Source organism: Hirundo rustica, chromosome 4, assembly GCF_015227805.2.
Source record: "Hirundo rustica isolate bHirRus1 chromosome 4, bHirRus1.pri.v3, whole genome shotgun sequence".
Classification (NCBI taxonomy): domain Eukaryota; kingdom Metazoa; phylum Chordata; class Aves; order Passeriformes; family Hirundinidae; genus Hirundo; species Hirundo rustica.
The window spans coordinates 51,676,381-51,698,739 of record NC_053453.1 but is presented as its reverse complement, the minus strand read 5'-3'; the positions used below and the strand labels follow the sequence as shown (position 1 = coordinate 51,698,739).

General features: G+C 39.5%; 2 protein-coding genes across 5 annotated transcripts in view; one reads left to right on the top strand and one right to left on the bottom strand.

The window, feature by feature from the left end:
- Positions 1-10,806, bottom strand: part of CDK17 (cyclin dependent kinase 17) — a 94,458-nt gene extending 83,652 nt beyond the window's left edge. Inside the window, exon 1 of one of the 4 annotated variants that reach the window (XM_040061437.2) lies at positions 10,538-10,806. The gene's annotated coding sequence lies outside the window, so the exon portion shown is untranslated. Of the gene's footprint in view, positions 1-9,800; positions 10,126-10,537 lie in introns of those variants that run through there. The other 3 variants (XM_040061438.2, XM_058420199.1, XM_058420198.1) reach the window with 3 other exon arrangements.
- A 5,788-nt stretch (positions 10,807-16,594) lies between these two features.
- Positions 16,595-22,359, top strand: part of CFAP54 (cilia and flagella associated protein 54) — a 129,960-nt gene continuing 124,195 nt past the window's right edge. Inside the window, 1 exon segment of the mRNA XM_040062749.1 lies at positions 16,595-16,676. Coding sequence (XP_039918683.1) covers positions 16,595-16,676 — 82 coding nt within the window.

Here is a 22,359-nt window from a genome sequence, read left to right as displayed (position 1 = left end):
TCCAAAGCCTCTTATGATCACAGAGAGGCAAACATTTATATACTAGAATATAGCACAAATAACACAGCAAAATACCACAAAAAATTTGGAATAATATTAACTCATGTAGTTTTCTTTATCTCTTTCAAACCTTTGAATACAAGAGAAAAATAATCTATTATGTTATGAGGATCCACTAACAGTTAAATATATTACCTTTGGGGAGTGGCGCTTCTCATAAAAGTGACTATACAGAAAAGGAATTTTCTCTGTCAACAATTTTGCTTCCTGCGCTTTATCAGACGGTTCAGGCTTTTTTCTTCCTTCAGTGACGAAGACCTTTATGGGTTTTTTTTAACAGCCTACTAATGGAAGCCTTGCATATCAAATGTAGTTAAGAGAAAACATTCCCTATATAAGACAGTTAATGGGGCTGTTCTCAAGTCTGTGTTTCAGATGGGGCTGGAAGCAGTGAGGTTACATATTATGTTAGTTCTGTATGAGATACGACTGGAAGAGGCCCTGTGCAATTAACTACACTGAGACATAAAGCATTAATGTAGATTAAATAATCCAGGCTAGACTCATTTACATTGGTATAAACAGAGTGAGATAACATCTACCATAGAAACAGGAAAAGCTAGGCCATTCTGTTAGTATAAAGGTGGCTTAGCAGTATTTTGTAGATACACTGTCTTTGCTTCTACTGCTGTTTTTTCTTAGAAATATTTACTAGAATCCATGCCACTATGTTTCCAGACACTGTCAGGGTATTATTTCTATTGACAGGTCTCTGCAGACAATGCCACTAATGCTGATTTTCACAGGATCTTCAGCACCTACACTCTTAAGATTAGTATCTTAAAGAAGCCTCAAATTAAACAACCAAAAAATGAAATCGTCCATCCCTACATGTTTTTTTAAGGTAGTGATGCACTGCTTTTCATGAGAACTGACCAATACCACTACACAAAACCTATTGCAGCTATATTTTAAAATATCTTCAACAAGTTATCTAAACTAGCATTGAACTTGGCAAATAACATCAACCAATCCAAGGAAAACTTGGCAAATAACGTCTACCAAATCAAGGAAATCATTGTCAAAATTTAAGCGGAAGAAAGATTTCACATCCTGTCTTTCAAGTAAAAACACAAAACAAACAACAAACTCTGAACTAAGATACAATTCCAGTTACCAAAAGCAGATATGACAATCCAATCATGTAAAGATGTAAATTTACCATTAACTTAATGCAGTATAATATCATTAAAAAGTCAAGAATGACCATCAACTGCAGGTGTAAGATAGGCTCAAATCTTCCCTTGTCTTACTTTATCACAGAGCACATGTATTCAAACAAGGTTCTCCTATTACTACCAAAAAACCCCAAATCAAAGAAACCCCCCACTCTCAAAAAACCAAACCAAAAAAACCAAACAAACAAACAAAAAAACCAAAACAACAACAACAAAAAAAAACCCCAAACAAACACACACACAAAAAAACCAAACACCAAACCAAAAAACCCCCCAAAACAACAACAAAAGACCCCCACCAGATCATAGATCATTTTTATTTGTCCTTGCAACCCTAGTTTCTGAAATTGCCAGAAGACATAACATGAACACAATTCGTTCAGGAACCTATTTCAGTATTAAAATATACTATCGCTACTACTCACATGACCAGCATTTTAAAATTCTAGTGCTAAACACTTGCAAGCAGGAGTGATGAATAAAGAAAAATCTTCACGTTTTATTGCTTACATATTGAAAAACCTATATGCATAAATGGGGGAGGTGGAAGGGGGTGGGAATTGAATCTCATCAATTTCAAAAAAAGAAGACTCATCATCTTTAGGCACCTAAGGCACTTAAGAGAAAGCTTCACACCAGAGCTGGAGACACTTCACAGTTTCCCACCACCAGAAAGAAAGTGCTTGCTTCCATTCCCCCAGGCAGTCTCTTCCTTCTTCACTATCAACTTTGTAATGCAGACAGGTGTGGAAACCTCTTCAGTTTACTGATGCAACAGAAATGATTTGGAAATAAGCGCTTAATTCGACTCAAACTGCAATGTTGTAATACAAAAACAATGGTTCTGATGGGCTCCCTTCAAGGTAAATGCTGAAAAGAGACGAAATCAGGTTTTATCTATCCACTGCTAGAAGAACAACATAGGTATTTTAAGATGCAGCTACAGGTGAAACCGATTACTAGCTATCCATTCATGCCCACATTAATTTTTAACAGTGACAAACAACTAATGACTTAAATCCATCAACTAACGTCCACCTCTTCCACTACCAGAAATATTCACAAGTATCAGGAGGCCAAAACTCCTATTACGTAAGACCACCAGGAACACTAAAAGATAAAGTTCCTTTTAAAGAAAGCAGATTCAGAACACTTAATTAACAGCACTGAACACTTAATATTTTATACACAAACCATACTGAGACACATTAAAAAATACTAAATATTAATAACAATGCTGACTACCAAAGCATATCAAATGCCTATCTTCAAAACTCATAATCTGCTTTGTATTACTTCTAAAATACCAAAATTGCGTAATTCAAGAAGAAAGGCATATAACTGCTGAAGAAACTAATTGCTATACACTGTTACGTTGTTTCTCCTGCAGAGCCCACAGGGGAAAAAAAAAAAAAAAAAAAAAGACTACGCTTAATAACCAAAAGCCACCTTCTGACTAAATACATTTTAAAGCTATTTTTTGGCTTATGGATCAAACATTTTTGGTTTTGAGAACTACACTGAGATGTATCAGAAACAAGCCTCCAAAAGACACTTAGGTTAACTGAATTCCCTGATAAACAACCCAGAATTACGAGCAGCAGGTTTAAAAATACTGTGACTTGTGCAAATGGGAACACTGTTAAGCTGTTTATCTTCTTTAATCCTGAAAGCAAATAGCATAAGCTTCAAAATATTTTGCTTCTTTGCCATAACCTACTGAATCACATTTACAAAGGTAATGAAACTTTACGGAAAATCTTGTATTTTTGGAATTGCCTCTGAAATTGCTTTACCTGACTATTGCGAAGGCTGTTATTTTCAAGACCACTGTGTCTGTGAATTCACTGTAAATTTCAGTGATTTAAATCCAAACTGTGGCTTCAGTGATGCCAATGATCTCGTCTCTCCCGAGGTGATCAACTCTTCAGAAACAAAACAAGAACCCCACACAACTCCACTACTAGGCCCATTTAAAAATAGGAATACTACAGTTAAGTCATTTTCTTTATTATTGCATCTTCCAAATATTTTCAAACTCCTATTGTAGTTCATTTTCAGCTTATTTAATTCAGTTTTAAAATATTTTTTGCAAGAAAAAAAAAAGTAATTTTTAGTTTCCTTAGATGTCTTTCATCCAACACTAACGATTTCCACACCAAGAATACTTTCGTTTCATCTCAAACATGTACCCATATTAAAAATCAAGAACATGTTTTATAAGATATATCAGTAATTATTTCCACACTGTGCCTTCTTACCCAGTACCAAAGTAAGTTTCGTCTGTTTTACACATCATTTTTAAAAGACTTTAATGCAGCATATATGATTGATATATTTAGCAGCTGAGCACCTCCTTTCCTCTCTGTACACAGGAAGTTCCCCTCCCATCTGCTCAGGATATTTAAAAAAAAAAAAGTAATTACAGACTGCTGGTTTTCCACTGATACTGCAGAAAGTGACAATTATTTACCTGTAAACATGAAAGTAAAATTGAACCCAAACACACACTGTAACCTGCACTGGCTCCCTGACAGTCACAAGACGCCTACTGGTACAAAGGGAGGAATGTGGGGATGAGAGCAGCAGCCAGCAAAGGGGAAAAATAAATGCAGCTTTGGGTGATTGCGACAGTTACGCCAGGTTGAACTCTTCTGTGGAGCAACTAAGTTATTCACAGGCAGCAGCAGCCCAAGCTTTGTCTCTCACAGTCACACAGGAGGGCTTTAGTTTTGTATCTGGGTTTCAGAGCAAGCACAAATAAGGTGAAATATAAACAGACCCATGCTTTACAAGCAGACGCTTGAACCATTTAGTATTGCATCTATTGCACAGCTTTAAGACTGAACAGTGGCTAAGCAGGCAACAAGCCCACTGCACACATAGGTACTCTGCTGTTTATAACAACCAGATGCCAAAAAAGAGAAAGGACAGAGGAAGATGCACTGACAATAAACTAATGACAGACTGAAAAAATTACTTCTAATTCTCCCCAGTTAAATGTATATACAAGCCACATCTTTTTGGCCTATGGAGAATTTTTATGAACTCTACATTGAGAGACTATTTCATTTCAAGACAGATGGAAAACTGATATAAATATAAAATGTAATCTATTATTCTATAACTGTTTTTCCTCCTCCTATGTATGCTATTAATTATATTATTAATATATTTTCAAAATAAAAGGTCTCCCTAAACCCCACATACTGAATGCAGATCAACATTGAGTATCTGTTCTGTATTACACATGAGAAACTACTCCAAATCTTTACAGAAAAAATACCCAAACTAAAAGCTAATATTAATAGCTGCATACATTTCATTTAGTTATCAAACGTAACTGATTTATTTAAAAAGTTAATACACTACATTCAATCTTTTAAAGCCTGATATAAAATAGAAGTAAACAAACAGGAAGCTGCCATTTTTCCAAGCATCCACCCTGCGCTAATGACCCATTCCTCAGTAGCTATTGTTTTCCCAATTTACTGGAGCTACAGAAATAATGTGCAATTTTCACTGACTTTCACTTCATTAGTAGCAATGCCCAGCAGCTGACACTGAGACTTCCCAGGGCTTCTTCACAAACTTATGATGAGGCCCTCATCACATGTGGTTATGTAAGAGCAACTATTTATAGGTAACCACTTGATTCACATTATCCACTGGGTTTTAAACCATTTCATACGTTGTCACTTGATCTATCATTTTAGTTCCATAATCAAAATGCCGTGTAAGGGCCACGTAAAAAGTTTCAGTGACGCCTGTCTGCAGTATCAACAACATACCACACGAAATATTTAATCTTATCAAGAGAACCAGACGTTAGTTTCACAAGATTGGTCCTCTATAAATATATGCTGAGCAAGAGTTGTTTTCTTTGCTTAATCTCCCGCTCTGTCAATATTCATTACTATACATATAACTAACTCCTAAAACCACTGCAAGAAACCTTAGCTGTGCTAAAATCACATAATTTCTCAGTGTTCTGAGAGATACTGAGATATATGACCCGCATTTCCACTCCAGGAAATGCCCTAGCAACTTGTACAATTCTTACCTCACAACTTCAGTGACAGCTGCTTAACACCTTCAGGTTCCCTTAGGAAATTTCTCAGAGAACCACATACAGTTGGTTTCCTTATGAATATAGCAGTATTTCATGAACATCAACCTATTCTAAGAACATCAAATGCTTACACTTTCTTCAGCTTTTCTAATGGGCTAATGGCTTTCTTAGAATACAATTTTATCTTAAAATACACCTAATTGTAATAGCTGGTGACAGCATGGGCTTTCCTCATCACAGATTTTGGTTTTTCTTATCAATCATATTACTTCATCTCAGTGTCAATTTCTTTACATTTTTGTAAATTGGCTTCTTTACATTTTTTGTAAACTAACCTGTAGACCGTAACTTCTTAATCCAAACAGTTTTCTCTCAATTACAGGACAGCAGTATTGCTGATGACTAATACTTTTTGACAATTATTAGCAATCCATATTTTGCAAAGATATTTACTTCAGTGAACACCAATTAACTCTAAACCTCACGAGATGTTAACTTTAATGACCGCTGTATAAAGACACACCTTGCACATACCCGAACAACATCCAAACAAAAATACTTCCATATCATAAGATAAGAACAGGAAGCCAAAAATACTTGAGAAAGACATTTCTGAAAGACTATACAGGTTATGACAGTTGACTATGATATTACTGTCTCAGTACATATACATGCCTGCAAAATGCTCTAATCTGCCAAGCAAAGAAGAGAGGGCCATGATTCTGACAACTTTAACAAACTGAAAGCATCCAAGTATTCTCAGTGAAGCTGATAAAATGCAGTTGTTAAAATCAGAGACCATTGTGAAACTCTACCAAACCTTTAAAAACAAAAGCAGTCTGAGAAGGGAGTACAATTATGAGGTACAGATAATAATTAAATGAAATACAATTAGAGGGCACAGAGTAACACTCACTTATGCAAAATACCTAAGAAGTTCAACTTAAAATCAAAGATAGGCAAGATCTGTAGCTAGGAGTGCAACTGAAAGATAAGTAATTTCTTTGTTCTGGTATAAAACACAGCCCTGACCATCATAATATATGCAAAACTATTTGATCCCGAGAAGATAAATAAAAAAAGAAAGCAAAAAGGTCATCATCAAAACATAAGATACAACTGTCCTTCAGCTTACTGCATTTTCAACATATTGCTGAAATAAGGAAGCAGAAAAATTGTCCTGAAATTCAGAGAAGCCTTTCAGTGTTTAGTTAAGAACATTATAAAGTTGGTACTTTTTGGTCTTTTTAAAATAACTTTGCCTAATTTTGGCTTACTGTGTGAAAAATTTAAATGTGACTCAACAGCTGTTTCTTCTGCTGCTGCACTGACAATGCTGCTCTATCACGTTTGTTTTTCCTGACATTTGCGCTTAGGCATAGCACCCCTGATAAACTGATGCTTCCTAGCAAATGAAATCTGTAATCCTTTAAAAGCAAGCACTATACCACAAAAGCCCAAATATGACAGCAAAGCACTGTTACAATGATTCCCAGTATCAATGTGTCTACAGTATTATTTTATAGCACGATCAGGTATAGGGTATAATGATCTCCAAGAATGTGGCTAAATATCCAAGGACTGATGTATCAAAAGCTGGTCCAATGCAAATTACCTGATTTATGCACCCATTATAGTAATTGTTTTCCATATAACGGAATCACAGAACTAAAGAACTCTTTTTTTTTTTTTCCCTCTTTCCCAATGTTCTTGTGCTCCAAGTTGGCAAACCAGCTCGAGTACAGGTCTTGTTTATTCCTCATGACTATCAGTGGTTTAAACTGCTGTTTGTACATGTTCTAATTAGCCAGTTCTACTAAACTCTTGACAGTTGACATCACTGCTAAAAGAAGTTCAGTAAATCAACAACTCTGGAAGAACTGCCAATCCATCAAGTTAGTAAAGGATGAGTACCTATGAATTTGTATTCAATACAGAATTATAAAAAGTTATTTTTCCAAACAAGCATTAACTTTCATTCTTCAGATAAAAGCTGTCAAAAGTGCATCATGACTTCAAAAAATACACAGGGAAAAAAAAAACAAAACCAAAAAAACCCCCCATCCCGCACCACTAGTGGGTGTTTCTGGAAAAAGCCCTGTTTCATAGGGAAAAACGTTGCCAGGGCCCAAAAGAAATAAGTAACAGGATATAAAATATTCAGTAATTTTTAAAGCCCCCTAGGCCTAGACTTAATTTTAAAAAGGAAATTATTATCTATTGATTAAAATACGTAAATATAAAATGCTTTTACCTCAGTCATTCAAGTTGCTACGTCAGTATGTGAACAGGCACCAAAAAAACCCCTCAAATCTCAGTTGTTATGCTCAGAAGGCAAAAGCCGTTGCTGTAATTAAGTGCACTGCAAAATAAGGCGGTGATTGCTAACAATACACTAGTGTAGTTTGTTCTTCAGATGTGATCCACAACTGTCAAGTAAACATTTGGCATTTTAAAAGCATTTTTACATGCTAAAGTTGTAGTGTATTATATAAAATTCTGAACTGCCACTGATTACAGCGGTGTCCTGCTGCCTCAATAGCTATACAAGGCTTGCTGCAAAAATAAAAAAAGAGTAAGCACTAGAAAGCATGCAGCTAAAAAGTTAAGATATCTGTAACTTAAGAACTGTAAGCAACATTTAGTGAGTTTATGCTAGAAAAGCTTTATAATTTCTGAGCCTGATGTTTAGACATGTTCTTGTCCATTTTCCCATCATACCATATAATGCATTCAATAAATACACGAATAGTATATAGAACTTCTTAAAATACAGCTCATTAGCTTTCTTGGACAAAAAACAGAAACTCATTTGTACATGGAATATCAACAGCTTCCACTTAACATGAAAAGAGGGTCAAGAGCAAACTCATGGAAAGATTTTAATGCAGACTGTTCACTGAATCAGACTTCAATAAAGCCTTTCCCAACTGCAGTTTTTAGGTGCAATTACTCGAATATACCGCTGGACAGAAACTTATTAAGAAGAGCAAAACTTTTTTTTTTTTTTTTCCTCCTAGCAGCAGGTAGTCATGTAAGAAATTACAAGATTTGTATGTTACTAGGCCATTCAAAAAATTCTGCATAGTTATACTTTAAGAGCCCCACATCATAACAGTAACACACGCAGACTGAGCATCTTAACATCCCTGTCGTAAGCTATACCATTTTTACACACTGCAGTGTTGGGCAGAAATTGAAGCCAGAGCCATTCAGGGGAAATACACAGCCATGATCTGTTTTCAATTTAAATTATATTTGCAATTATAAATTAGGTATTTCACTACATGCAAGTGGCATTTTACATATTAAAAAGATCAATTAATGCACTACATTTTTAGCCAAGCTTAAAATAAATGACTCCCCACATTCAAACTATAATTTGCTTCAGACAACACAGGCCTTAATTTGCAAACTCTTTAGAACGGATGTAGGCAGAATCCACCTCATGATTTGTGTGGAGCTCCATCCTGGGTAAACACACGGCTACACAGTACAATATGCAAATACAAGGTATGAACCTCATTGCATTTCCTTCCCAAAGATTTTTGTAAGTCAGACTCATTACTGTCAAAGCAGTATTTAAATAATGCCAGAAAAAAAAGAAAAAAAAAAAGAAGATGCTTTCATCTTTCCAATTTAAGTGGCCCTTTTAATGCCAAGTTAACATTAAAATGGTTTATCTATGTTGGAGAATTAAATTCAGTTTGATCTTTCAAGCACAAACAATTTTAAAGGAAAATTTTCACCATGTATTTAAACACGTGATTTTATGTTTTCATATCTGTTACTTCTACATTAATTATTCAAAACAAGCCTCTCTCATGTCACTTACCAAAATGCAGACATAAATAACAAGAGCTGTGTGTGAAGATACAGAATTCTTATAACAAAGCAATATGGCAATTTCTTTAACATCTTAAGCACTTAAAATACCAGATCACCTACTTTCTTTTTTTCCCAGTTCTAATAAGAAAAACAAACCTGAATTTGGTACTAAGTCTAATTAAATAAATGTTTTTCTGTTCCCCATCTTCCCAGTATTTAACCTTTGGTGATACAGCTTCCAGTTTAATTAATACAATAAAAAAGACAGGGGGAGAGCGAAGAAATGGAAGAACGTCAAACCAGGCTTGTTCTTGTATCTATACCGTGATACCTACAAGAATGCTGCTATTGATCTTCGTTAAATTACAAAAGAACATAAATTATTTTAAAAAAATTATAAAACATCCCCATTTTGCTCATAACACCCATAACACTGTTAACAACCATTAGCAATAACACTGTTAACAGCCATTAGCAAAGTGCCAAAGAGAGCAATGAGTTTAAAACAACTAGAGCCAGCTACCAAAATCGTTGCAGGAGAGACAAAGGGGATCAAGGTCAGCATTCTTCTAACGCAACAGCTAATCCACTCACACGAACATGGTATTGACACTGGTGGGCGTAATAAATTCGCAAGAAATATAAAATATACATGATCCCACCTGATTTCCCCCGTCCTTTTGAGAGCACCATTTTGCTCCCACTGGTCTCAAGCCATTACATATCTGAGCAAGGAAGGGGAGGGAGGAGTTCACAGAAGTTCAGGGTCAGACAACGTTCACGTATCCTGTCACCTTCTAACTCAAAGCTCAGAGCAGAAGAACTCTGATGCCACGCACTGAAACCTACATATTTTGGGTGTGCGTGTGGGGGGAGACCTGCAATAGGAGCGATGTGTCATACGTGCGGAGGCTGCGAGGAGAAGAGCTGTCAGGAGAACGCTGCCTCGCTTGAAGAGGAGGAGGCGGTGGGGAAAGGAGGGTGACGAACGCAGGATCACCAAAAAATCCGGCGGCGCTCAGGGGCTGCCATCCTCGGCTCACCCCTCGGGCCCGGCTTCGCTCGGCTCCGCTCTCAGAGGGCTCAGCCTCCCGGAGCTGCCCCCTAGCCCCCGCGGAGCCGCTCCCAGCCGCCACCGGGCAGCGGAAATCCCCCGCAGCCCGGCCCGACCCTGCCCGGGGGCGCCGAACGACGTTCCCCACGCCCGGGGCTCCCAGGGCAGCCCCCGGCCCTCTCGCGGGGAGCTCTCCCACGACCATCATCACCTCCCCCCTGCTCCGGGGCCGCGCTGTCACCTCACCCTCCGCGACGTCCCACGCACCGCAGGCTGAGAGCCAACACCCCGCCGCGAGCCGGACCCGCACCCTGGGCCGGGAGACAATGAACAGCCACAACTCACCAGCAGCGCCGGAGTTTCGTGGGTCCGGGGGCGGTTCCTTTGCCCCTTCTCCTTCCCCTTCTCCTCCGCCGAGGAGCGCTCTCCGGCCGCCGGGAGCCGAACCCCCTCTCTCCTCGCCGCCCGAGAGCCTTCGCCTCCGCCGGACCGCCGGCCGCGCTCCCTCCCCGAGGAAAGTCACTTTATTCCCCGCTCCAACATGGCTGCTCCCCCCGCCGCCGCCGCCGCAGCAGCAGCTTTCTCCTCGCCGCGGCTCCCCGCCGCCGCCACCGGAGAGCCGGCCGCAGGCCGTGCTCGGGAGCCGCCCGGCCGGCCGCTGGCGGTGCCGAGAGCGTCAGCCGAGCCGGGCCGCGGGGGTGTGCGAGGAAGGGGCGAGCCGGCCTGAGCTGCGCGTCCCCGCTGCGGGCTGACGCCTCCGCCCGCTCGCACTGAGCCAGCCCCGCCGGCTCCGGGCGCAGGAGGGGCCGCGGGGACGCCCGTGCGCCGGCGACACCTGGCGGCCGAGGCGGCCCCGGCTGCGCCGGCGGCTGCGCGGGGAGCGGGGGGGTCAGGGCGGAGCGCGGGGAATGCCCCGGGCGGCGGCGCGGGGAGCGGGGGCTGCCGCAGCGCTTTTCTGGCCCGCCCTCCCCGCTGCGGGGGAGCCCGGCCGCGCCGAGCCGAGCGGGGCGCTGCTGCCGTTCGCCGCGCCTCAGCGGCTCTGCGCGGCCGCCTCCGCCCGCTGGAGGAAGTGGGTCTCATCGGCAAAGGCTCCCGGGAAGCCGCCCCGGGGCTCTGCGTGCTGCTGGCCGTCCGAGGGGTCTCCCCGAGCCGTTTCGTGTAGGGCCGGGTAGAAAAGGGCGTTTGCTCGCTTCATTTTTATCGGGCCCTTGGCAGCGTTTCCGCTTGGGTTTGCCGGTGGATTTAGCTCATCTCTGAGGCATCCCCCCGCTCCCCCTTCCTACGGCTGGCACATTACTAACCGAATTTAGGGGAAGCCGGTGTCTCTAGACCATTTTCTAACTCATGTTTTCCGTATTTATTCTTGTGGTATTTTCTTTCCTTTGTCTCCTGCATTCACGGTCTCCGTACCATCCCCCTTGTCCTCCTCGTGATCGCTCTGACAGCGCCAGCGATGCTGCCTTCCTGCGCTTAGAATCTTTTCCCCCTCGAAACTAGCTAGTCTGTGTTTCCTCCCTTCTTGGCCCTTTTCGGCCCTAAATTTCTTAGGTTTTGTGTGTTACTGAACGAGACCTAGTAGGTGGAATCCAGTCTTGTCTGTGCTATCTTTTTTTTCACATTTCCGTCACACAAAGAGCAAGATCTACCAGGAAGGCCAAATCTGAACTGATTTCAGTGACATGGTTTTGAATTTAAAAGTACCGGGGCATAGGTACACTTGGGCCAGAATTTGGAAAATGGCGCTTTTTTTTTTTTTTTTTTTTTTTCCTTTTGGGCATATGCTGAGCCCTGCTGCCTATCTGCTCTCTTGCTTTTGTCAGTTCAAATTCAGTGTCACAGGGCCTTTTCCCATGTTCATGCAGACCTGGGTTCTGAGTCTTAGCTTCCCCACACTTCTGTGGATGCTGAGTGAAGCCAAAACTGCTTCATTCTGTGGGCAGGTCTGTACTGTGCTGTGTCTAGGTGGAGACTAGAGTGCAGTTTAATTTGCAGCAGCACGGCCCTGATCTTGAGGAGCTCTGTGTGCAGCTTATTCGAGCCAGGCCTTCTCCACAGTAGGGCCAAGTGGGAGCTGCCTTCACAGGAGCAGTGCCAGCTGGAAATTCCCCTGCTTCCAGCTCTGTTGACCCTTCCAACAGGACAAGCAAACCAGAACACATACAAATATATTTCCCAGTAAACACAGAAGTCAATTGCCCTTGCCTAAAATAGGAGTGCAAGCATGAAACAAATGCACAGAAATTCACTTTGCTCGTGCTGATGTAAATTTCTAGTGAAATCGGTTTAGATAAAAAGAAGTAAATATGGCTCAGAAACAAACTTTCTGTTTATACAGACTAAACATGATTACCAAGGTATTTTTGCATGTTTTCAAGATGTAGGATAGCTACCTTACATTTGCAAAACTTGTGGGATTTTTAATAACACAGAGAACTCAGACAGTCAAGCTTTGAACTTTCTGGTAATGCAAAGATACCCTTTCCAGATCTTCTTTAAAGCTCAGGACCTACCAGTTCTTACTAGACCTACCAGTTCTCCTGAACTTTGAATGCTAACTAGATGATGTATGTTTTGTTTTATCTTATTCAATTTGAAGGCTATTTTGGGTATGTAGTAACATTAGAAATGATAGTGTGCAAGTTTATTATGTGCATGATTTGTAAAACAAGTTTTTGAGACAGCATAGTAATGAGTGCAGCATGTCCATTTATTGCAACACATCCAAGTAAATGCTGTTCCACCTATGAAGTGCAGAGAGAAGTTGGGTTGGAAGTTTATGAAGCTGTGTTTTTATATATTAAAAATATCAGTAAAATATGTTTGTTTTACTTGATACATATTCATGTCTGCTGTTGATACTTCTGTTATTACAAGAAAAGTAGTTATGGCAAATAAAGGAAGAAACTAAAAAAATGAGTGATCAGTATGAGTCACCCAAGAAATAAGAGGTCAACACTGATTGCAGTGTAATTAGAGTATTTTAGGGTTTTCCACTTGTAATGGGGAGGATAATGAATTGTTAAGAGGGAAGAGTTTTTAACAGTAGAACACCTGACATCCATTTGGCCTTTGTATCTGCCACTACCTCATGACCTCAGATTAAGATTTTCACATCTGGGCAAAAGACAGTGCAGAAGGAAGACTGAGTGAGACTTAAGTTTGAAATGTAGGCACAAGTTTTGATTGATTTATCCCATGGGTCTAGTTTTATAACTATAGCTATTGATTTGTTTTATTATTCAGTGGATTATGTAGCAATCAATCATATTTCCATCTAGCTAACCATGATTATTAATATTTTAAACTAGTTTTAAAATGGATTGGCTTGTGAGTGCAATAGATCTCTCTAATCCAGTGAGAATGGAATACACCCAGGTTACATGGAATGAATTATTGCCACTGGACAATCTGATGAAATCTACATCAGCCATTAGAATATAAATCCAGCAGTAGGAATACAGTGCTGTCAGGGAACTGAGATTTCCTGCTTTGAAAATGAACATTTTTGCTTCACCTCTACATTTCTTCAATGAAAGTATGTAGTTATTCTGTGACAGTAAAAGTATGGGAATTAAATCAGTGGAGTTCACATAATGGTAGATGGAAACCCTACAGAAACCTATGCATTTTTAACACAATGTTTGTGGAAAGCAGTTACTTCCCTGCCAGGAGGCAAGCTCAGGATTCTGTGTCACTGCATCAGGAGTCAGCGACCTTGCAATCAGCCAGCAGTGTGGGAAAGCATTGTGCTAAACTACAAGGGATGTGTTCCTTTGCAGGGGAAAGACTGAAAGCCTTGGCAGGTTATTAAAAGAGGAAATTATTTCCAACTATATTCTGTTTTGAAATGCAATTGTTTTTTTTCTATTGGGTGCCAAAAATTTCTGAAGAATGCAATATCCTCTAACTAATTGTATCTGTGCTCTGAGAAAAGAAACAGGGCTATTGTTCTCCTCACAGCATGAGCTATTTATATATTAGTCTGTGTAAGACTCCTTTCTGTAATGATTGTCTTCCACCTACACAAAACTCCAATCCATTTAAAATAATCAAATTAAGACAGTTTTTTGCTTTCTTACACCAAGCTGATATTCACATGAAGCGTTTTCCAGGTTACCTGGATTTAGTACAAGGCCTCTAGGCGAAATACAGTACAATTCTATTACCTCACTGGATGACCAAACCCCTTCCTTTCTGATGAATGGGAGCAGGAAGTAGTAACATGAAGGAGGTACCCCTTGAAAGAAACAAAAAGTGGTATTCTTCTGCTAAGAAGAGCTGTAGCTGTTTCTGCCATGATCTCTGTAAATGGTCATTGATTTAGTTGCACTTTGCTTTAGCTGTATATATTTCACTTAGGCGCTTTAGTGGAAAGTTGCTATTTGTTTTTGTAAACCTTGCTTTTGGCAAGCAGACGAGTTCTCAGAGTGAAAACACTGGGGTGTTTATTATCTACACTTGAGATTTTCATTTGTGTAGCTATACAGGTGTTTGGAGACTGATGAACTGCTGCAGAAATTACTAGAAGACTAAGCACATTACCCGTGCTTAGTTCCTATCTCAATATTACCATTTTATAACATATTAGTGTTTGTAATATGTGAAATTACATGTATGTATCACATATCGTCACTGTATTCTTCCTTTATATTGCTAAACCTTTTAATTCCTATAAGTAATGTTACAATATCCTGTCACAATCCTACTTAAATACTGTTTCTCATTTACTCACACCTTACATCTCTAAATTTTGAAGAATATGTATCAGTCATGTAGATTATAATTTCAGTATCTTTACAATGTCAGAATTGATGCTTTTATTTATATCTGGCATTTGTGGTGTTTGTACGTGCAAGGTATCTAGCAGTTGTGTATATTTTCTGGATCTGGAGCACTGTTTTAGTGGAAAATCTAGTTTCATTGCTTGTTTCTTCTTGACTGTTTTTTTCTTCCAGATGGAGATTCCTCCAGCTAATGTAAATGAAGTCTTTCCATTGACTTCAGCAAGTGTCAACTTAGTCCTTGTAGAAGGAAGTTAATAGCATGGGGACAGACTCTTTTTGTACAGTTCTGCCTGGGTTTGCAAACAAACATTAGACACTCCTTTATTTCTCTACTACTGCTCTGAAAGACAGGACATCCTGCTTTTCAAAACAAAAGATATTAAGCCTACTTCAATTACCATACTCAGATAGAAAAGGGTGAGGTATTTTCTGTAGATCGTCTAAAAATGAGGTTTGTGCCTTGGATGATACATCACTATAAAACTCTAGCCTAGTGAAAGAAAAGAAATATATATATATATATATATATATATATATATATATATATATATATTTGTTTACATTTTGATGGAGACTAAAGATGGTGAAAAGATTTTGAGCAAAACAATGAAGATCTGGTAATGAAAATTGGCTGCTTGTATAAGCACACCTCTGCTGCTTGTCCCTTTCAGGTACCATTCAGGGATACACTTCTCCCTTTATGAAACAGAAATCTGAAATGGCAGGGGAAGAGAGTCCTGTTCTTCTCTGTTTCTTTCATGGAGGTTCCGTGTCTTAGACAGAATAGCAAGCATCTTTTTCTCTTCTTCATGGCAAGTAAATTGCTTCATAGAAATTTGCAGTCATTATTCACTGAATTGATTAGAAATGCCATCAGTGAGTCTCAGAACATTTATATCATTACCAATTCATACTACTTAGTGGATTTGAAATTAAAGCACAAAATACACAGACACTCCTGCAGTTACAAGACTATAGATGTCAAACATCTTGGTTTTTCCTTATTGTAATTGTTGCTCTGTCCAGAATATTTCAGGACTTAAATGAAATAGCTTTCAGTCATGACAGCTGGTTACTTTCCTGTAATCCTGTTACATAAAACTTAAGTTTCTTCTAGCAAAGATGGTATTATCTGTTCCAGTGAAGATAAAACCAGATCATTCTCAAATTTCTCTTTTTAATGCTGGATAGGAGGGTGTAGAGAGACATGGGAATAAAAGAAGTGGGAGCAGAACTAAAATCTGATGTAGAGAATATGATGAGTATGAGAAAAGGCACATGAAAATGGAACCAGTGTGCATAGTGAATGCTGGAAATAAAATGGGATACAGGAAACCTGGAGATAGAATGAAATGAGCTGAGGGAAACATAGGCTACCTCAGTGAGAACTGAGCACACATTGTTTTCTGTATACCACAGGTCAAGGGTATTTGATATATTGTTCATGTGCAGAGACTTTCTTATATATTCTAGAGATCCCTGTGCATGCTCAGATCAACTACATTTTGGAGTTTTTTGGCACTGGCAGCTGGTTGGCTGACTGCTTTGAAATTTATAATGGCAGCTTTTGAGATGTCAGTAGGAGGTAGCCTTTGCAAAACAAGCACTACAGATAGAGATGGGGGACAGGAGGAGAGCTGGGATGGATGAAAGCGAATGCAAGAGAGAAGATATGGAAAATGAATGCAGGAAATTAGGAAGTAAGTAGATGTAGGGCTTTACCTATCAGTCTAGGCCAAAGGCTTCTACCCTTTTGTAATCTTAACAACATTGACTATGCAGGGGAGATAGGTAGAATTAAGATGTTACTTTTTAACTGCCCCAGCTAGTTGCCCTACCCTTCTGCAGAAAGTTGTTACACCCTGGGGGAGAGAAGACGGAACCCATACCTATTTCCTTGTGTAGTGTGGCAATTCGCTTTAACCACCAGGGAGGACGTAGAGGCAGGTGAGTCAGATGCCTGTAGTTTCTTTTGACACACCTCCTAGGGAGGGTACCCTCTGGCACATGGGAGGGACAAAGTGCTGAGGTCTGTAATAATTTTTTTCATTGGCACAGCTAGATAAGTCAGGCTTTTCTTAACTAATTTTTGCTGTCCTATGAATCCTGCTTTAGGCAGCCATGTGTATATTTATATGTTGGTGCTAGATTTGGAAGACTCCATCCAAGTGAGAGAGAAAAAAGGGTGGCATAAAACCAGAAGAATATAGATGACAACTCCTATCTGCTCACTGAAAGAAATGCTTCCTCTTAGGTACCAGTGAGACATTTTACATAGCTACATGTGCATTTAAGGTTGAGTAAGACGATTAAACTGATATGTAACTTACAGAATTTTTCTGACACGGAAGATACCAAAGTGCATCTTCAAATGAGATTAACAATTTCTACAGATGTAAAGATAAAAAAAAAGGTCACACATAAATTCCAATTGAATTAAGTGTGGAATTCCTCATCAATTTCTTTTTGTGTAGCTGCTTGCTTTGCCAAATAGCTGATTGATCCACTAAACTTTAAGTCAAGCACAGCGTTTTTCAGCTTCTGTTTCAGCACAGTATAAAATAATTAGAGCTATAAACAAAAAAAAAAAAGAAGCAGGAATGCCACAGCCCCTCACATATCTATTAGCTGTCATCTGTAGAGTCTAGCTGTTACACAGAAGCATGTTAAAATTAAATGGTGAGCTTTATTTAACATACTTATTTGTTCTCTCCTTCTTTACCATTCTTCATTTCAAAGCTCTTTTCTTCACTTCACAACATGGCATATTCCTGATCATGCAGATATTTATACTCCACAGCAAATTGCTGCACAATTACTTACCTTTTAAAAACATACAAAAATTCAGTTGGAGCTTTTGTAGCCACTACATGCATGGCTTTAGAATTAGTTAAGTATTTTGCAGGACAGATAGTAATTTATGTCAGTTTATAGACCATACAGAATTTAGGATATATATCTACTAGAAATTTAAAAATAATAATAAAAAAGAGGAGGTAACTATGTACTTGAAATTCTGTATTGGTGTGATTCAATCTCATTAGCTTAATTCAATATTTTGTTTTGAAAAAATAATTTACCATTTTATAATTCTTTAAAGCAGTTTATTTTGCCCACCAATAAGCTCTCCATAGAAACAGTTGTATCTTAGTAACATACCAAGAACAGAGTTCAGGGAATACTCTGCATCTGTATATACTGCCCTTAATGAGCCAGTTGTAGTTGTTATAAGGGAAGGTGAGAGTTTCCTTTCTGCAATTATAGCAAACACAGCGCTGCAATACAACATCTTGGTTCTTCCTAGGTTGATTTCCTTATGCCTGAGATACAGGTCATTTCTGCCTCTTATTCCTTGACCTTCATAGGAGTATATCAGCAAAGATGTCAAATGGCTGTCCCTTACAGCTAGGAGCTTATTTTTTTGGTTTTGTTTTAATTGGATGTTAGTTGATGAAGTACGTGAACACTTAGTGTTTTTGGCCCTTGTCAGCTAAATTCAAATCTGTTTTTACTACTGCCCCTGTTTGATTTTTTTTTTTTTCCCATCCCAGGTCTTTCTACATCAAAAAATTTTGAAAACTGTTTTGCTGGTATCACTTTGTGTGGATCTGTAGCTGCTCTGTAGGGCACTATGTTTCCACACTCCAGCCCTCTCATTGTGTCGCCTCTCTCCTTTCTGCTCTTCCGTGCTTGCTGTAGGGCACCTGTTTGTCCTCTGGCACCTTTGTTCTCTCTGTCCCTCACAAAGCTGAAGTGATCCCAGGGAACAGTTATGATGACATTTGAGCTTCTCTGCAGCAATGTGTTGATACTTGCACTGAGCTGATTATTAGCAAGTTGAGCGTATGACTACGTTGTAAAATCTACTTAGTTTAACCAGCGCTTCAGGGGAAAAGAAGCAGGGAGTAGAGTGATGCAGGGGCTGTGTGTCGCTCCTTACATGGTTGGTGGGGGCTGTGCCATTAAATTGTCTGGGTAGAAAGGGATGAAACATGATTCTTATGCTGCTTTGTAGTTGTTATTTGCTGCATATTGACTGCCTTGACTGGTATTCTTCTCTGCTTCAAAATAAACCATGCCATTTAACACAAGGGTAGAGTGGAGGATGTCCTAACCCCAGCCTCCCACAAGAAGATTTTAAGATTTAAGCAACAGAACATCCCATCCCAAGTTTTGATTAAGGAAAAGAGTAGTTATCAGCTTTGGTCTCAGGCACAGACTAACTGAGGGAATGAAGGCAGAGGCAAGATACCTCTTGTCTCAGCACCCAGCTACTAAAAGAACATGTCTGGAGGCAAAAAAGAGGCCCAGGAACCCAGAGAAACCAGACAGATTTGACAAGAATTTCTCTTACCCTCTGCGTGGGGAGAATGAGGCAGAGGGAGAGCATCTTGCTGAAACATGGTTCTAGAAATTTTGTATTTGTGTGGTTAATCTAAATTTGCAGCAGGAGCAACTGGGCTATTTCAGAATAAGAAATAGGGACACTGGGAGGGGTCCTTTTTTGTGTGTTTCAGGGAAATGTTAGGGTACTGTGAACTAACAGTGATTTTTTTAGGAGGTTGAGTTATATTAAAAAAAAAAAAAAAAAAAAAAAAAAAAAAAAAAAAAAAAAAAAAAAAAAAAAAAAGGCAGAGCTTTGAAAGTCGTGGGGACTTTGACACGTCTCTCTACCAAACTATGTATGCTCACCTAACTCTAGGACATTCTTCTTTCTTCTCTTTGGCTATGATATCTCCATGCTTATGTCTCAGGCAGCTGTTGGTCCTCATTCTGCAGCTTGCATAATTTCTGTAGCCACAGGTCACTTCCTGTATCTTCCACATGGGTGGAAATGTGGCAGCCAGAGACTTTTTCCAACATGGGAATGGATGTGGGTAAAGGAATAACACAGAGCACTGATAGAAGAGCTGGAAGGCCTGCAGTGATATTGAAAGGTGTTCTGTACGGACGGAAGAGATTCAGCCTAAAGCACCTGATCGTGTCTCCTAGACCCCAGCAGAACCTGCACATTGCTCCCTCATCAGCTGTCAAAGAAGGCTGTGTCTACATCAGCAATTAGTTTCAAAGCAACAGTGTGGTTTGGAGGAAAATCTTGTCATTGTCTCCACTTACCATGTGGTGTTTCAGTTCTCAAAGTGGTTTTGGTGCATACAAACCAAATTGCTTCAGGAGGAAATGAAAACAGAAGCTCTGCTTCCAATCTGCTCCACATGCACCCTAGTGCTAATGGGGACAAGAGGTTCTAAAATAACGTGTGAGCTGCATCATCACAAGGTCCTCTAGCACATACTTAACACTTCTTCTGAGAAGGCTTTGAAACACGTGTAGTGGAGGTGTTTGGCTCCATTGACCAGGCTATATAATCTAGAATAAAGCCCCAAAACACATATCATGGAAAAATGAGGTGCCTTAGTATCAACTATTTCATTCTACCAATCCAGTCCTTATGTGCTGAATTTTCTCCTGAAACTTTCTCCTGAAAATGCCGCTTACTTTTTCCTGTACCTTGAGCTGGCTTTGGGAAATGCCAAATTTAACCTAAAAATGTACCTAGACTGTTTCTGGTATCTGGTAAAGGGGATGCCCACACAATTTAATTATATATGTTAGCCCTTCATTCACTAAAGACAGCTCTCTAATCACTATTAAAGAGCTAATGTTGCTCATCTTAACTTGAATGAAAGACACAAAGCAAAACCTGCCAGCAATCACAATAGTAGGTATGCTGGTACTGTAGCCAAGGATACAGAGAGAGCTGTGGAATTGTACCCCAGGGTGGGTAAAGGAACATAGGCTGAAAACTGCACTCAGTAAGATGCCTACTCACCAAAACAAAAAAGGCAGACATAGCTGGGTGAATAACAGTGACAATGTCATTCTCTCCTGCATGGAAGCTACTATGTGCCTGCTATGAGGGTAGAAGGAATCAGTGTTTAAGCCAGAATGATGAAAGATATAACAGTCTACATTTATTAATATAATTACAAAATTATATACATTTTTAACTGTTGCATGATCTTTTTCCACTTTTCCTATGACTTCCATTTATTTATGAGCATCTTTATTTGCATAGCTCAGTGGCAACGCCAATGGAAGCGTCTTCAAATACCCAGTGCTCTGTGCTGCTATTGTCACTTACAGTCAAGATTTAGTTACAGCTGCTCTCAGGAGCCATAATGTGCCCTCATCCCTCACGTATCCTACTGTGAATTGAAAACGTTCTAAGAAAATGCAATGAAATGACATGCAAGATTACAAAGACATTTTTTCATATGGAAAATTTCAGTGTTCTTTAAGAATCCGTAATTTGTACAGTTTAATCTTTTTTTCTTGCCATGTCAGATAAACCTAGACATTCTGCTCTCAGATGATAGCACATTTGGAGATATAATAGAAACAGGGAGCTGCTGGAACATATTGCAGAAGCCTAAAGCACTTAGCAACAGAGAAAGTGTGGGCTGCAGCGACAGAAGCCGGAATGTGGAAACAAGTGACATCGAGGCAGCTGTTTGGGAAAGAAGAGCTTTTACTTTGTTTATAATTTCAGTAATTCTAAAGAACTTGGCAGTGTGGGAGGTCACTGCAGTCTCAGACTGCACATATCCTTTTCTGTGTGACTGTTTTTCAAATGCCTATGATAATTATTACCAAGAGTGCTGGATGTTCTAATTTTCTTTTGTGTTTCCTGTTTCTCAAAAACTAGAGAAGTAAAATTAAGATACTTGTTTTGCTTCAGTTTATCCTGTTAATACATACTCATATGGCAGGGGCTGGGAATAGTTTTTTAAGTTATAGTGATAATGTCTTCTGGAGTGATACAATCATTTACCATGTCGCTTTTTAGTGCTTTGCACTAGAACATCCTGATAGTGTGCACTAATGATGGATGTCAACTGCTGAAGAGAAGATGCCTGAGGTGCTGAGCAGGATAAATTGAGTTGACATAAAATAATTTTTTTTCTGACATCACAGTAACTTTTACAAGGACATTCAGAAATCAGTGCATTTCTTGGTCCTGCAGGTCCTACTGAGGTAGAAATGCTGTGAAGAATTTCACTCACCACTTGCTGGGGACTATTTTACCTAATGCATATGCACGTGCAAATGCAAAAATCTCCTTTCCTCTGAGCAGTTATTGTGCACATTAAATATAGGGGCTGAACAGCTCTAGGGTTGAGAAAAATGGCCTTAGGCGATACAGGACATTTAAGGAAACCTTACCATAATTGTTATATTTTGTATTTAATGAAGCTTGAGCTAGCCATTCGCTTGTATTTTCTTTTTCCTCTCTATAAATGTCTCTTGTGGTTTGCATTATTCAGTAATCTAATTGTGTCTAGTTTTGAGGTATTACCTCTTAAAAATAACAGTCAAAGTAAA